We start from the raw sequence: 12465 nt of genomic DNA, 5'->3' as shown, positions 1-12465 counted from the left end.
CGAGGGCGCTGCAGCTGCGCGGCCGACGAGCGGCTCGGAGGAATCAGAGAGCGCATGCACGCGGCCGTCACGAAAGAGGCGCCACTCGCGCCAGCAGCGCCGCCCGTGGCCTGCCACTGGCAACCAGGACGGCGCGCGGGTGGAACTCGACATGCGCGACGGCCCTCTTCGTGAACTCAAACTAGGCGCTGGGAGCACGCTAGACCTAGCCGCCCTGCGCGCAAGCGGAACACGCACCATCTCTGCCCGCCCACTTTCTCCTCATCTTTTCGTCTGTTTCTGTCCACCACAACATATCCAGCGCCCGCTCCTTGCATCACACGGACTGCCCGCAGGAAACACAGATCGCCCGGGCAGCGAGGAAGCGCGGGCCGATCTTTGGCATTCTTCGACGAGATCCGGCATTCAATCCCATCCGCTGCATTGACCCACTCCATCTTCCGCGCCGCAATCTAGCAGCCGTCGAGGCGTCCCCATTGACCTCCGCTCGCGGCGATACTTCACCTGCGCTGTCAAACCTCGCGCCTGCCGATTGCATTCTCGCCGTCTGCAGTGAGCATTGAGCTGCGCATATCCTCAGCGATCCGAACATATTAGCCGATGTTAAGCGCATTCGCGCTTCCTCGTGGAACCATCAAGCGTTGGGTCTCGTAACCGGTGGTGCTTTTCGATTGGCAAGGCCTGAACCCGCGCTGACGACGGTCAACTCACTTCCTGCACAAGCACATCACCACACCGCTGCTCCATGCTACATGACTTGCTTCCAGTCGTTGCGGCCCGAACAAGTAATCATTGGCCACGCAGGCAAGTACTGCTATGCGGGACGACGTCGGTATCCTCAACCGGCCGCCCGTGATTGAGCATCGACCAAATGGGCTGCCACCAGCGGTCGACAATGCACCAGCAAAAGGTTTCACTGCCGTCAACAACGGCGACGCCCATCCATCATCGTCGTTCCGTCCTGACGGCCTTGGCCCCAGACCCATCACACTTCCACCCGTGGAGCACCGAAGCCATGTTGGTGGCGAATACAACCCGATAACAAGCGCGTACCAGTCGCACAGCTGGAGGCCCACAGAAGCACCGGCAGTTGTCCAGGCTCAGGAAGATACACCACGCGCTTCGATCGAAGACGTCTCAGCGAATAAACGCAAACGAGCGGACTCACCTGCGGAAGACCATCGTGACGATTCACAAAGGGGCGAGCGCGTGATCAGAGAAGGCTCAAAGTCACCGAAGCGGCGCATGGTCAACGGCAGCACCGAACACGAGCAAGCGTCTGAGTCTCGTCCGAGCCGCGATGGTCATGAGGGGCTTGAGGACCCTACTGAACAACCGCGATTACCCACTCCGGAAGAACGAGCTGGAGTCAGCGCCCCACCTCCTGCCCCACGCCCAGAAGTGGAAGCTGAACTGAGAGCTCAAGTACAACAACATTTCGCTGCCGAGGCTCAAGCGCGGCCTGAGGGGGAGTCTCCGCAAGGAGAGAACCTGGCTCAACAGCAATCGCATCCTTTCTCCCCGGATCAGCCTTTAGCCTCGGAAGACAAGACCAAGCGGAAGAGGAACTTTAGTAATCGCACTAAGACCGGGTGTCATACGTGCCGCTCGAGAAAGAAGAAGTGTGACGAAAATCGACCCCATTGTCAGAACTGTTTGCGTGGCGGCTTTCCGTGTGCGGGTTACGGCCCAAAACCTGCGGGGGGACTGAAAGCACTTACGGGAAGAAATGCTCAAGCGCCGCTTCAATCAAAGCACCACGAAATCTATACGCCGGTCAGTGGTCAACCTTATGGATTCGAGCGAGGTCTTTACGGAGAGGGTCCGCATCATCAGCATCCCGTACCAGCGAGTGCGGATCGATATGCTCTGCCCCAGCCTAAGCCCCTCGATCCCAGTCCGTCCCGCTACGCTGGACCGCATGTACCGATCGACCCTCGTCCGCCATTGAATCCTGAAGTCTGGCATCACAGACACCCATCGCAGCATAGCGAGCGACGTGAGCTGCCCCCTGCACCGTCACACTATCCACCGCCTGAGCCATTACCTCCACCGCCTGCGCCTGTCTTTGGCAACAGTTACGCTGCACCACCACCTCCGCCGCCACCCTACCGCAACTATCCTCATGCGCCACACGTTGATCCGTGGCAGGCGCAGCATCCGCACGTCTATCCTCCCCACCAACCAAACCCACCAACTGTAATCAGCTCGCGCGCAAGTGTGATATCTTCCGGAAGTGGGTCACATAGGACTGGGTTGCCTTCTTATTTACAGAGTTCGGCTGCCCACGCGACAGCACGAGACAAAATGCTCCGAGGCGAGCGCTATCCGCATTTCGACGACCCTGCTCTACGCAGTGAGCGCAACTCGTGCCGAAAAGCGGTCGAGGCATACAACGAGTCCTGCAAAGCCGTCAACCCCTCGTCAGACGCCGAACAAGAGAGAAACTTCCTCGCAATTTACGAGCCCAAAGAACGAGCTTGGGAAATGCGAAATTCGAGAGCATGGGAACATGGGCCAAAGGGCAGCGTTGGCTCGCACTCGTTGGTGGAAACCCCTTTCAATTGTGAATTCGGTTACAACATTCACCTGGGCAGAGAAGTCCTTATCCAACAGAACTGCACAATGCAGGATGCGAGCATAATCTATATTGGCGACCGGACGATTGTCGGACCTAATGTCAAGTTCTACTGCCTTACCACGAGCGTAGATGCACAGCAGAGAAAGGGTAGCCGAGGCGAATTCCAGGCTGGTCCCATCAGAGTCGAAGAAGATGTGGTAATTCACGCGGACTGTATCATTTTACCTTTTAGGACGATAGGCAAAGGTGCCGTCATCGGTGCCGGATCGGTGGTGACGAGGGTAAGCATTAGCAGCAACACGAGTAACTTCGATGCACAGCTAATCATGCCTCTCTACAGGACGTCAAGCCATATACTGTCGTTGCCGGAAATCCTGCGAAACCTATTCGAAAGCGAAAGATCGAGTCGGGTCCGAATGCGGATCGACATTGTGATGAGATACAAGAACAAAACGAGGCGATGCTTAAGAAGCTGCTTGCTAATGAAGTGATACCCAGAGACGATTAATCGTTGTGCGCGCATTATACTAGACCTTTGTACAGGAGAAGCATTTTCTGCATGTGTATGGCTTCAGGAACTTGACGGAGAATTGTGAGAGGGTGAGATTCTGCTGTTTGCAGATGGTTTCTCACACAATGATGGGCGGTTGAGCTGCTAGTTTAGCTGATCTGTCCGCAATCCATTATTGGGACGCCAATGAAATGATGAGCAGCTGAGACTCATCTCCCACGTCACTCTTGAATCGCGACAATCAAATGCTCCTCTCGCCAGATGCCTGGTGGCAGTGTTCCGACTTTGCTGAAGTCGCAAAATTGCCAAGCACGATACGGGCGGGCCGAGGGTCCCCGATCAAACGCGTTCGTGCCGCGACACGCGATATGTCATCGGATCCTTCAATTCCCCATATCGAAACACGTCCTTCTCCCCGGACACGCTTCCACATCATCGACAACCACAACGACAATGCTCGCCTTCGTGCCCTCGTCACCGTCTGACTACACATACGCGCCGCCAGTCTCATCTCCGCTCGCGCCTCTCAGCACGAACATCTATGGCACGCGTCCGCGCCACAGCAACTACATGAACCCTTACGAACCCGACGCGAAGAACAACAACTCTTCCTCCTCGACCAAGAAAGATTCGCACTATTCCGAGAACAACGCCGCACCTTCATCGTCTTCCTTCCTGTCTTCCATCCCACGCTCCGAAGCCTCAAAACCTCAACCCACGAACTTCTCCGCTAGCATAACCACGCCACCAACGACCTCGAAACTCCCTTTCTCTCAACGCTCGATCAAACGCAATCCTCTTCAACAAGCCTCATCTTCTTCGACTCTCCAGACCGCGCGTAGGAATAATTACCTCCGCAAGATCTCATCGCAACGCGACGACAAACGCTTCGAGTCTCGAGGAGAAGATCTCATGCGACTGGATTTCTTATCACGACAACGCGCGTGGGAAGCTGATCGTGCGAGAGAAGCGGAGAAGGCGGCTTGGGACGAGGGAATTCTTGAAGAGGAAGAGGAAGCATACGAAGATGAGGAGTACGATCTTCCTGTGACGAGTCAGATGGGTGCTTCAGCTTGGGGAAGCTCGGGGATAGGAGAAGAGGACGAAGTGGAAGAGTTCGTGCGAGACGAGGTGAGGGAGTTGGAGGCGTTGTTGGAGATTATGCCGAGGGATGATGATGCGATGGAGGAGGATGGCGGTGGAGACGAAACGAGTTTGTGGTCGGATGGTGCGGATTATGATGAGCTGTTCGAGGAGATGCTGTTAAGTCAGCACAATCAAGGAGACATGGGACGAGATGTCGCAGCGAGTGCGATGTTGTCGTCACAGGCGATGCCGGATATGCAACAGCAGCAACATGATGTCGGAGACGACGAGATGGACATGTCGTGAGCACAGGATGCTCTCTGTATGGCTTTGAATGCTTTTAGCGAGGCGTTGGTGGCGAATCATGATCGACTGGGAACTGTGTACAAAATGCTGCAAAAATGGCGGCTAGGTCCAAGTACAGATTTGCTTGATGGAAGGGTATCACGAATGCCAATAAAAAGAATGTTTATTGGGTGGGACAACCGCCCTCCAGATCTCCCAATGCTTCTTGCGCGGCAGACATGTCTCCAACGAGATCCGTAGGCGGCGAGCCCTCGGCTTGCATCTGTGATCAAAAGTTAGACGTGTGTTCTCGGTTCTGCAGTGCACTTCGAGGTTCGAGGAGAGTACACACCTTCTGCATCCGCTCCACGATATACTCCCGGTCGTCCTCGTTGTTATCACTATACTCCTTCCTCTCAAATCTCTCCACAATCTCCTTGACGAGCGTCTGCTGTGTTTGGTACCTCGCCAAATCCTCCTTCGAAATATTATCCTTGTTCTTCTCTAGATACTCCGGGTACTTGTCATGCAATTCTTTCATCGGGTCGTAAAGAATTTCCTTATTCGTCAAATGTGCCATCATGTTCATGAGCATGCTGTTAAACCCTTCTTCGCCCCCTTCCCCGCCTTCTGTCAACTCTCGCATCATTTGCGCCAGAAGGTCTTCTTCAGACATATTCTGCGATGTGGATTGTTTAGCTGTGCTGTCGGAAGCCTGCATTCGCTCCATCGTCTTGCGAATACTGTCTTGGAAATTGTCCTGCTTGCCACCAGCTTTCTTGGGCGCAGCTGATGGAGATGCACCTGCTCCTGCTGTTGCTGGCTTCGCTTTGCTCTGTTCGGGCGAGACCGCTTTCGCTGCTTCTCGTAGGTGCTCTCCGGCCTGTGCATCTGTCCCTGCGGCTCCGGCTGCTATGAGCTCCTGCATCATCTTCTCAAATTCGGCCTGCATTTCGGGGTTCGAGTCCAGCTCGCCTATGAGGCCTTTCATGCCGGCTTCGAGCTGAGCTGCAAAGTCTGCCTCAGAGCCTGCATCGTGACTGACTACGGGTGGTCGACCTGGTCCTGAAGGGGCTGGTGTCGTTGTAGAGGCGGCAGGTGCTGTTGCTGGAGCGGCTTTCGCGGGCTCGGAGACCTTCGCGTTCTGGAAGCTGTCCAGCACATCGTCGAGATCATCCAAGTCGTCCTCGTCTGGATCAGGTGCTGTCGCAGCCGGTGGCACTGGTTGTTTCTCGGCCATGGTGCGTCGTGACTCGTGATGTGAAGTCGTACAGCGGGGTCGTTATCGTGTCGCCGGAAACGTCTCGCTGATGCTGTCGCTCGAAAACAACACTGCGTATCGACTAAAGCTGCTGATTGAGTCTTCTTAAGTGGTATAGACGAATATTTCGTGTCTGTGTTGGTTCCGAAATCACAACAAGATCGTGAATTGCACATGCCTGCCTCGGTAAGGTTTGGCCCCACCTTCCTTGCTTGAATCGCGCTTACCCTTGGCGTGCATGGTTCTCGCCAGAAAGCGCCTGTGCGGCGTCTTCGTGAAAGTGAAGTCGCGTTCTGTGCTACCACCTGCCAACTTCACTTCTGTGCTTCACTTTGGCTTGTGCAGTCGCGAGGCGCGCTGTTGCCTGGCCGCGCGAAGTACATAAGAAGCTCTTTCGCCCTCCCTACCTCGAGAATATCCGACAGACTTCACGCTGCAACCTCCCGCCTTTCTCGCCCGAAACAACCACGGCCAAGCACAGACATACAGACCACAGACATGTCGCTCACCATCGCGCGTCTGCAAGAGGAGCGGTAGGACGACTCGAGCCAGTTCTATCTTGACGCAGCTACTGACAGGCGGCAGCAAGCAATGGCGCAGAGATCACCCCTTCGGCTTCGTTGCCCGCCCGATGAAGAACGGCCCAGCCCTCGACCTCAAGAGATGGGACTGTGCGATACCCGGCAAGGACAAGACGATCTGGGAGGGCGGCTTGTTCAAGCTCGAGATGCTCTTTCCCGATGGTATGTACAACGAGGCAGCGTGCTAGCAGCATCGACACACCAGGCCAGAGCCCACTGAATGTTTCTTGACACGACGGAAGCTGACCTGTGCACGAACAGAGTATCCAACCAAGCCACCAAAGTGCAAATTTGTACCGCCGCTCTTCCACCCAAACGTCTACCCATCCGGCACCGTTTGCTTGTCCATCCTGAACGAAGAAGAAGGCTGGAAGCCCGCTATCACAATCAAGGAGATCCTGCTGGGCATCCAAATGCTGCTCGATGAGGTCAATCCCGATTCCCCGGCTCAAGCAGATGCGTACAATCTGTTCAAGAAAGACAGAGCTGCCTACGAGAAGCGGATCCGCCAGGTCGTCAAGGACAACCCGGCTCCTTAGTACTTGGCTTGGGGCTTCGAAGGCGAACTTCAGGACTTTGCTGCTCAGCTTATTATCCTATTCATGGCACTTGTGGTCAATGCATCTTTTGTCTATGGTGTATACAGAGTGTGGCGTTGGGCCCTTTGGTATCTCGGGACCAACAAGGCCGACATCTGCGTGCGCGCAGGAATCCCGGACTGCTCTGCCTTTGTCAGATTCGCGTTGGAGACCCATGAGCAAGGCTTCAGCATGTGAGTAGACCTTGCACTTTTGAGCGCTCTGACCGACCGTCTCCTGACACGCTGGGTAGGAGGAAGCTTGTCAAGGTCCTTCTCCTCGGTTGACAGGGCTAGGCTGCGGTTGTCCCGCGGGAGTATTTAATCGATGAGATTAGCGATGGAGTTTCAGGGCACGGAAACGAGACCACGACGGACATGCAGTAACGAAAGAGCTCCCAGTGGGCTCAGATGCCTTCGAAATGAACAAAGACAATAATACCCACTTCCTGTCACCAGTTCCAGTCCCATCGAGCCCATTTGACATCCCCACAACCCGGTGCGGCCGAAGCCGGGTTGTCTGAGACAGACCATTGCCTGTCCGATGTTGTCCGCAGGATCTTGTTGCATATCGACCACCAAGCAACATGCACTCTCTTCCAACTTCCCCTTCCCAGCAACAGCGATTGCCAATTGCGATCATTGCAGAAGGTAGCCATAAAAGCTTCCTTACAAACTTTTGAGTCTTTACCGGCATAATCCCTTATACCAGACTTCAAGTTTTGTGTCTTGCCAAGATATAGAACAGCACAGCACCCGCTTGGCGGGCACCAAAGCCACTTTCTCTGACGCAAAAGTTGCAGACTTGGAAGTGGGATTTGTATTTGACAGCGCATAGAATGCGGATGTTGCGGAGATTTTGCGGCGCGGACGTGACGAGGCTGTTTCGATTATGATTATCAGAGATTGCATATCAGAAGGTTGGAGAGAGGTCCGAGCATGTACGGTCGTGGCGAATGCCAAGCACCCGATGAGGTTGAGCAACGACCGTGTGTGTGACGAAGATGCATGAGGTTTCTTGGCTTGCGTGTGCTTTGATGCAGTCTGCTGTTAATGTGGTGTTAATCGAGGACGACATGATTTTCTGGAGTGCAGTGAGAGTTTTGGGCAGGACGAATGACAAATGATGGCAACGTGAAATGAATTGCAAGATAGGTCAGAGAAGGTGCTGGTTGATTCCTGTCATTTATTGTAGAACTATTCTGTTGTTGGGTATCCTGGTATCGTATCGTAGACGAAGCTGTGATCATGTCACTGTTTCCGCAACGAGCCATTTCCCCGATGTCTGTTGCCAAAGCAACAATGGTATGGTATCCTACGCTCCAACAAACGCCAGCAGTATAAAGTGCTACTCTGAACTCGCTAAGCCCACTGAATGATGAGAAGATCGTAACGCCATGATATTGCTTGATTCCCGAACGTGATCGTCACTCCGGGATTGCGTGACAGCTGACTTCGGAGCTGCTCCTACTGCTGGTTGGAGAAGAGCTCCCGCTGCCTCCACAGTCGCCGCAAGTCAGCTTAAGGGCACTCCCACTGCCTTCACAGCCCATGCAGCTGCGTTCTTGGACTATGCGGCCAACGCCGAGGCATGTATCACCTGAACGTTCTGAAGTTAGCATATTGGGGTTCTGCAAGATGACTGCAGAGGCCTTACAATTCATGTTCCCGCAACCATTCTTCTCTGCATGACAGTCGACGCAAGATATGGTCCTTGATGCTTTGCCTGTTGCTTTGCAGAAGCCACAGGGCTTGTTCACGTTGCCTTCTCCTGAACAGCGTTGGCAAGGCTCGACCGGAACGTCTATCAGCTGGAGTGGAGAGTGGATGTGGGAGGGCGGCAAGTTGGCACCCTGTTGCATGGAGTTCCTTCGAGTGTTCTCCTTTGTCTGGAAGCTGTCGTTACGCTCGGCAGCGTGAGGTCGAAAGTCGTTCAGGGCTTGTTCAAAGGTTTTGGCGTCGAGGACCTCTTGCGTTGCGAGATGACTTTCGTGCATAGACATGATGTACGCTTGCTAGTCGAGGTGTTGCTTGAAGAAGTGCTTTTTGATCCTTTATCTGATCGAGAGTTGTCGGCGGAGCGGGTGGACGACGTCTTTTGTGCCCTTGGGATTGCAGTTTCCCGGTCTCCGGGGTGCTTGGCTGTTTCTTAGATCGAGTAAATCAAGTCTTTAACTTCTAGGCGTATGCATAGAGTGAGAATGCCAGAAACTCTAACGAATAGGCGCAGGAAAGCACACTCTTTAAGATCACAGCCAAGTGCCGAGCCATGATGGAATGGCTGCGACCCAAAGGATGTTCCACGACTGGTAACAAAGTGATCGACGTCCAGGGTCGATAGGACAAGCACCCGCTAGGTGGCCCATCCCGCGCCAGATTCCGCCTTGTTCGTTATCGGCGAATGAGAAAGTATCGTGAGAAGCACCAAGATGTCAGCGAAAAAGCAATGGAGGACCCTATCGACCTGCGCGCCGAGGCACTAGGAGGTAGGCTGCCAGGTACGATGTTCCAGAATTGTTTCGCAAGTCATGGCTGAGAAGCCAGCGAGTCGCAAGTAGTTACGTCTGCGTAGAATCGGTGTGAGTATGTTCCGGAGTCATCGACAGGACTTGAACTTGTCTTGACCGATTCTGCTATCCGGTGAGACGTGTCAAGATCTCCACATATACTGATCAATCAGATTATCACTCCATGGGAAGCTAACCGCATGGCGACCAGAGGCACTATTCTTCCACTCTGTCCACGTCAGCAGGTAGCGAAGCACGATAGGCTGAAGGCTGCAATCTCAGGGTCTGCCGGCGCGGAGTACAGCACACCGCCGCTCCGCGAGAGAGCAAACGCTGGTTACATGGCGGGTCACGTTGTCTGACATTCGCCGTGGTCAATGCAACGGCATCGCAGCTCTGCTCTGCTCTGCCTCTGGCTGTAGTGATAATGCCAATACGCTTGGCAGGCAGGCACAGTCCGTAATCAGGCTCGAAGCAGAGCAGAGCGGAGACGACTCTCGTAGACAGATCGGTCAAGGCTGCTCAGGAGAGAATGAGGGACATTTCTCCTTGATGATGTCGACTTTGACTCCTTCGACGACACGAGCTCTGCCTCGGCCTTCAATGATCGCTCATGATGATGTCTCCAGCGACACGCGAGGGCTGCATGTAACCGACTGTGCCTGGCGTGCAAAGCTCAAAAAGGCTAGGCACAAGGAGATTAGCAGAAAGTGGCTTGTTGGAGTTCGATGCGTGCGTCGCGTGGAGAGGCGGATGGTTCGTAGCGACTCAGGTCTCAGAGCGATGACCGCAGAGGAGGCTCTCGCCAGCAGCGGAGAGTCAGAGGTGTGGTTCCATTGTTCGGCCACTCGGCTCATCGGCGCACGACTTCCGATGCTCGAGCGTCATCGGTCAGCCCCAAACTTCCCAATCCTTTTGTCGTTGACACGAGGAGCACCAGAAAATCCTGCGCAGCGTGCCATTGCCGGGCCACAGGCATCATCCTGCTCAGCCGAATGGAGCGATGAGGTCCATAGCATCGCCGCTGCGATCGGCGGTCCAGACGCTTTCTCGGCAGTCTACGAGCTGGACGTGTCGACAATGTCTCCTCTCCCGATCTCGACCTCAACGACAAATTGCGTTGAGTATACGGCAAGAGATCACGCGATCGAGAGGCGTGCGATTTTCTTCCACGCAATCTGAAGCTTCACAGGCTGGCAAACGAGCATGGCGCGACCGAATACAGGACCGCATTCAGGACCCAAGGGAGAGGCGCAGAGTGGCTATCGCGGCAACAATTATATTTCTGACGGGATGCGCGGCATTGGCCTTCAGTGAACAAGCACGGCACGTGTACATTGGAGCGCAAAGGACTGGAAGAGTAGCGGTTTGCCTGTTTCTCAACATTCAGGACTACCGGAAGATATTGAAGCGTGAGGACTGGGACAATCCAGAGTTTCAAAAGGACATTGCGGCATGCCACAAAAGATGTGCGTTGCGGACACTGAGGGCGATGGAGCAGAACGGATCGATATTTATCAAGTTGGGACAGCATCTCACGTCGCTGAATTATTTGCTACCCAGCGAGTGGTGCGATACCTTCATACCCCTGCAGGATAAATGCCCGGTATCAAGCTACGGCAGCATTGAAGAGATGGTATACCACGACACGGGCAAGAAACTTGAAGACTACTTTTCGGAATTTGCAGCAGAGCCCATTGGCGCAGCTTCACTGGCTCAGGTACACATAGCACGACTGAAGGAGAACGGAGAGAAAGTAGCAGTGAAGGTGCAGCACCCTGGACTTGACGAATGGGCAGCTCTGGACATGTGGCTGACAACAAATACTTTCCGAACCTTGCGGTACTGGTTCCCGAATTACGATCTGACATGGCTCAGCGACGAAATGGAAGTGTCATTACCACAAGAGCTAGATTTCCGACAAGAGGGAAAGAACGCCAAGAAGATGAAAGACTACTTCGCAAATGTCAAAGGGACACCTTTGATAATACCAGAAGTATACTCTGCAGAACGAAGAATCCTAGTCATGGAATACATCACAGGCCATCGACCCGACGATCTCGAATTCCTCGACGCCAACGGAATCAGCCGCGACGAAGTTTCCGCCGCTCTAGCCAACATCTTCAATGAGATGATCTTCGGCAAGAACGCCCCCTTACACTGTGATCCTCACGGTGGTAACATGGCCATCCGCCTGAATCCCAACAAACGCAAACCTCGAAATTTCGATGTGATCCTATACGACCATGGCCTGTACCGAGACATTCCGGACCATCTCCGCAAAGCCTACGCACACATGTGGCTCGCCGTGCTCGACACCGACATTCCTCGAATGCGAAAATACGCCTATGAAATCGCCGGGATCGGCGACGAAGATTTCCCCATCTTCGCCTCGGCCGTCACGGGACGCGACTACGGCGTCGTAGAGCGAGGCGTCGCAGCACAACATCGCAACGACGAAGAAAAGCGCAGTCTGTCCGAGCAAATGGGCCAGGATCTGGTCGAGAAAATCGTCGGGCTTCTAGGTCGCGTGCCGAGGGTTATCCTTCTCATCTTGAAAACAAATGACTTGACGCGGAGTCTGGATGAGAACCTACATACAACGCAAGGCCCCATGCGATCATTCATGATCCTCGCTCGATATGCTGCGCGATGCGTCTGGGAAGAACAGAAAGAAAGCATCTCCGGAAGCGTTTTCTGGCCGAAGAATTTCTTCACTTTATCACTTGGGCTTTGGGAGTATACGAAGGTTGTACTAAAGTTGAAAATATACGAGTATTATCTTTCTGCGAGGAGGCGGTTAGGCTTACAAAATCCGGCGACTCTTCAGGAGATGCAGCAGCAGTGAGAGTTTCGCGCATTTGGCATGAGCTGAGCTCGTGAAGCTGAGCCTGCATCACTGTTTTCACTCGCAAGCGATTATTTCTCTGTAAAGAGAAGGAACTTAAATGGCGTGTAGGCATGGATTGAACTGTACATAAGAGAAAGACAAAGAAAGCGCCCAAATTTCAAGAGCTTTGAGACAAGACTGCAGCTCTGCGGTTCACGAAATTTTCGTCCTCACAATGCATATTTC

At 53.9% G+C, this 12465-nt stretch overlaps 5 protein-coding genes across 5 annotated transcripts; 4 read left to right on the top strand and 1 right to left on the bottom strand.

The window, feature by feature from the left end:
* Window positions 1–816: 816 nt before the first annotated feature.
* On the top strand, window positions 817–3089 carry CKM354_000771600 (uncharacterized protein; the record flags this gene model as incomplete). The annotated part of the gene is made up of 2 exons (XM_044803072.1): window positions 817–2862; window positions 2922–3089. The coding sequence occupies 2 exons, from the start codon at window positions 817–819 to the stop codon at window positions 3087–3089; spliced, it is 2214 nt and encodes a 737-aa protein (XP_044659007.1).
* Window positions 3090–3545: 456 nt separating this feature from the next.
* On the top strand, window positions 3546–4484 carry CKM354_000771500 (uncharacterized protein; the record flags this gene model as incomplete). Its single annotated transcript, XM_044803071.1, has 1 exon — window positions 3546–4484. One exon carries the CDS (start codon window positions 3546–3548, stop codon window positions 4482–4484), a length of 939 nt encoding a protein of 312 aa, XP_044659006.1.
* A 163-nt stretch (window positions 4485–4647) lies between these two features.
* Window positions 4648–5703, bottom strand: CKM354_000771400 (uncharacterized protein; the record flags this gene model as incomplete). The annotated part of the gene is made up of 2 exons (XM_044803070.1): window positions 4648–4746; window positions 4816–5703. The coding sequence occupies 2 exons, from the start codon at window positions 5701–5703 to the stop codon at window positions 4648–4650; spliced, it is 987 nt and encodes a 328-aa protein (XP_044659005.1).
* Window positions 5704–6222: 519 nt separating this feature from the next.
* CKM354_000771300 (uncharacterized protein) lies at window positions 6223–6844 on the top strand (the record flags this gene model as incomplete). The annotated part of the gene is made up of 3 exons (XM_044803069.1): window positions 6223–6257; window positions 6310–6467; window positions 6567–6844. 3 exons carry the CDS (start codon window positions 6223–6225, stop codon window positions 6842–6844), a joined length of 471 nt encoding a protein of 156 aa, XP_044659004.1.
* A 3548-nt stretch (window positions 6845–10392) lies between these two features.
* CKM354_000771200 (uncharacterized protein) lies at window positions 10393–12237 on the top strand (the record flags this gene model as incomplete). The annotated part of the gene is made up of 1 exon (XM_044803068.1): window positions 10393–12237. The coding sequence occupies one exon, from the start codon at window positions 10393–10395 to the stop codon at window positions 12235–12237; it is 1845 nt and encodes a 614-aa protein (XP_044659003.1).
* Window positions 12238–12465: the final 228 nt, after the last annotated feature.

Source organism: Cercospora kikuchii (assembly GCF_019650295.1).
Source record: "Cercospora kikuchii DNA, contig_00004, whole genome shotgun sequence".
NCBI classification, from domain to species: domain Eukaryota; kingdom Fungi; phylum Ascomycota; class Dothideomycetes; order Mycosphaerellales; family Mycosphaerellaceae; genus Cercospora; species Cercospora kikuchii.
Note: the sequence above shows the minus strand (reverse complement) of the source record. Positions and strands in the feature narration are given on the sequence as shown.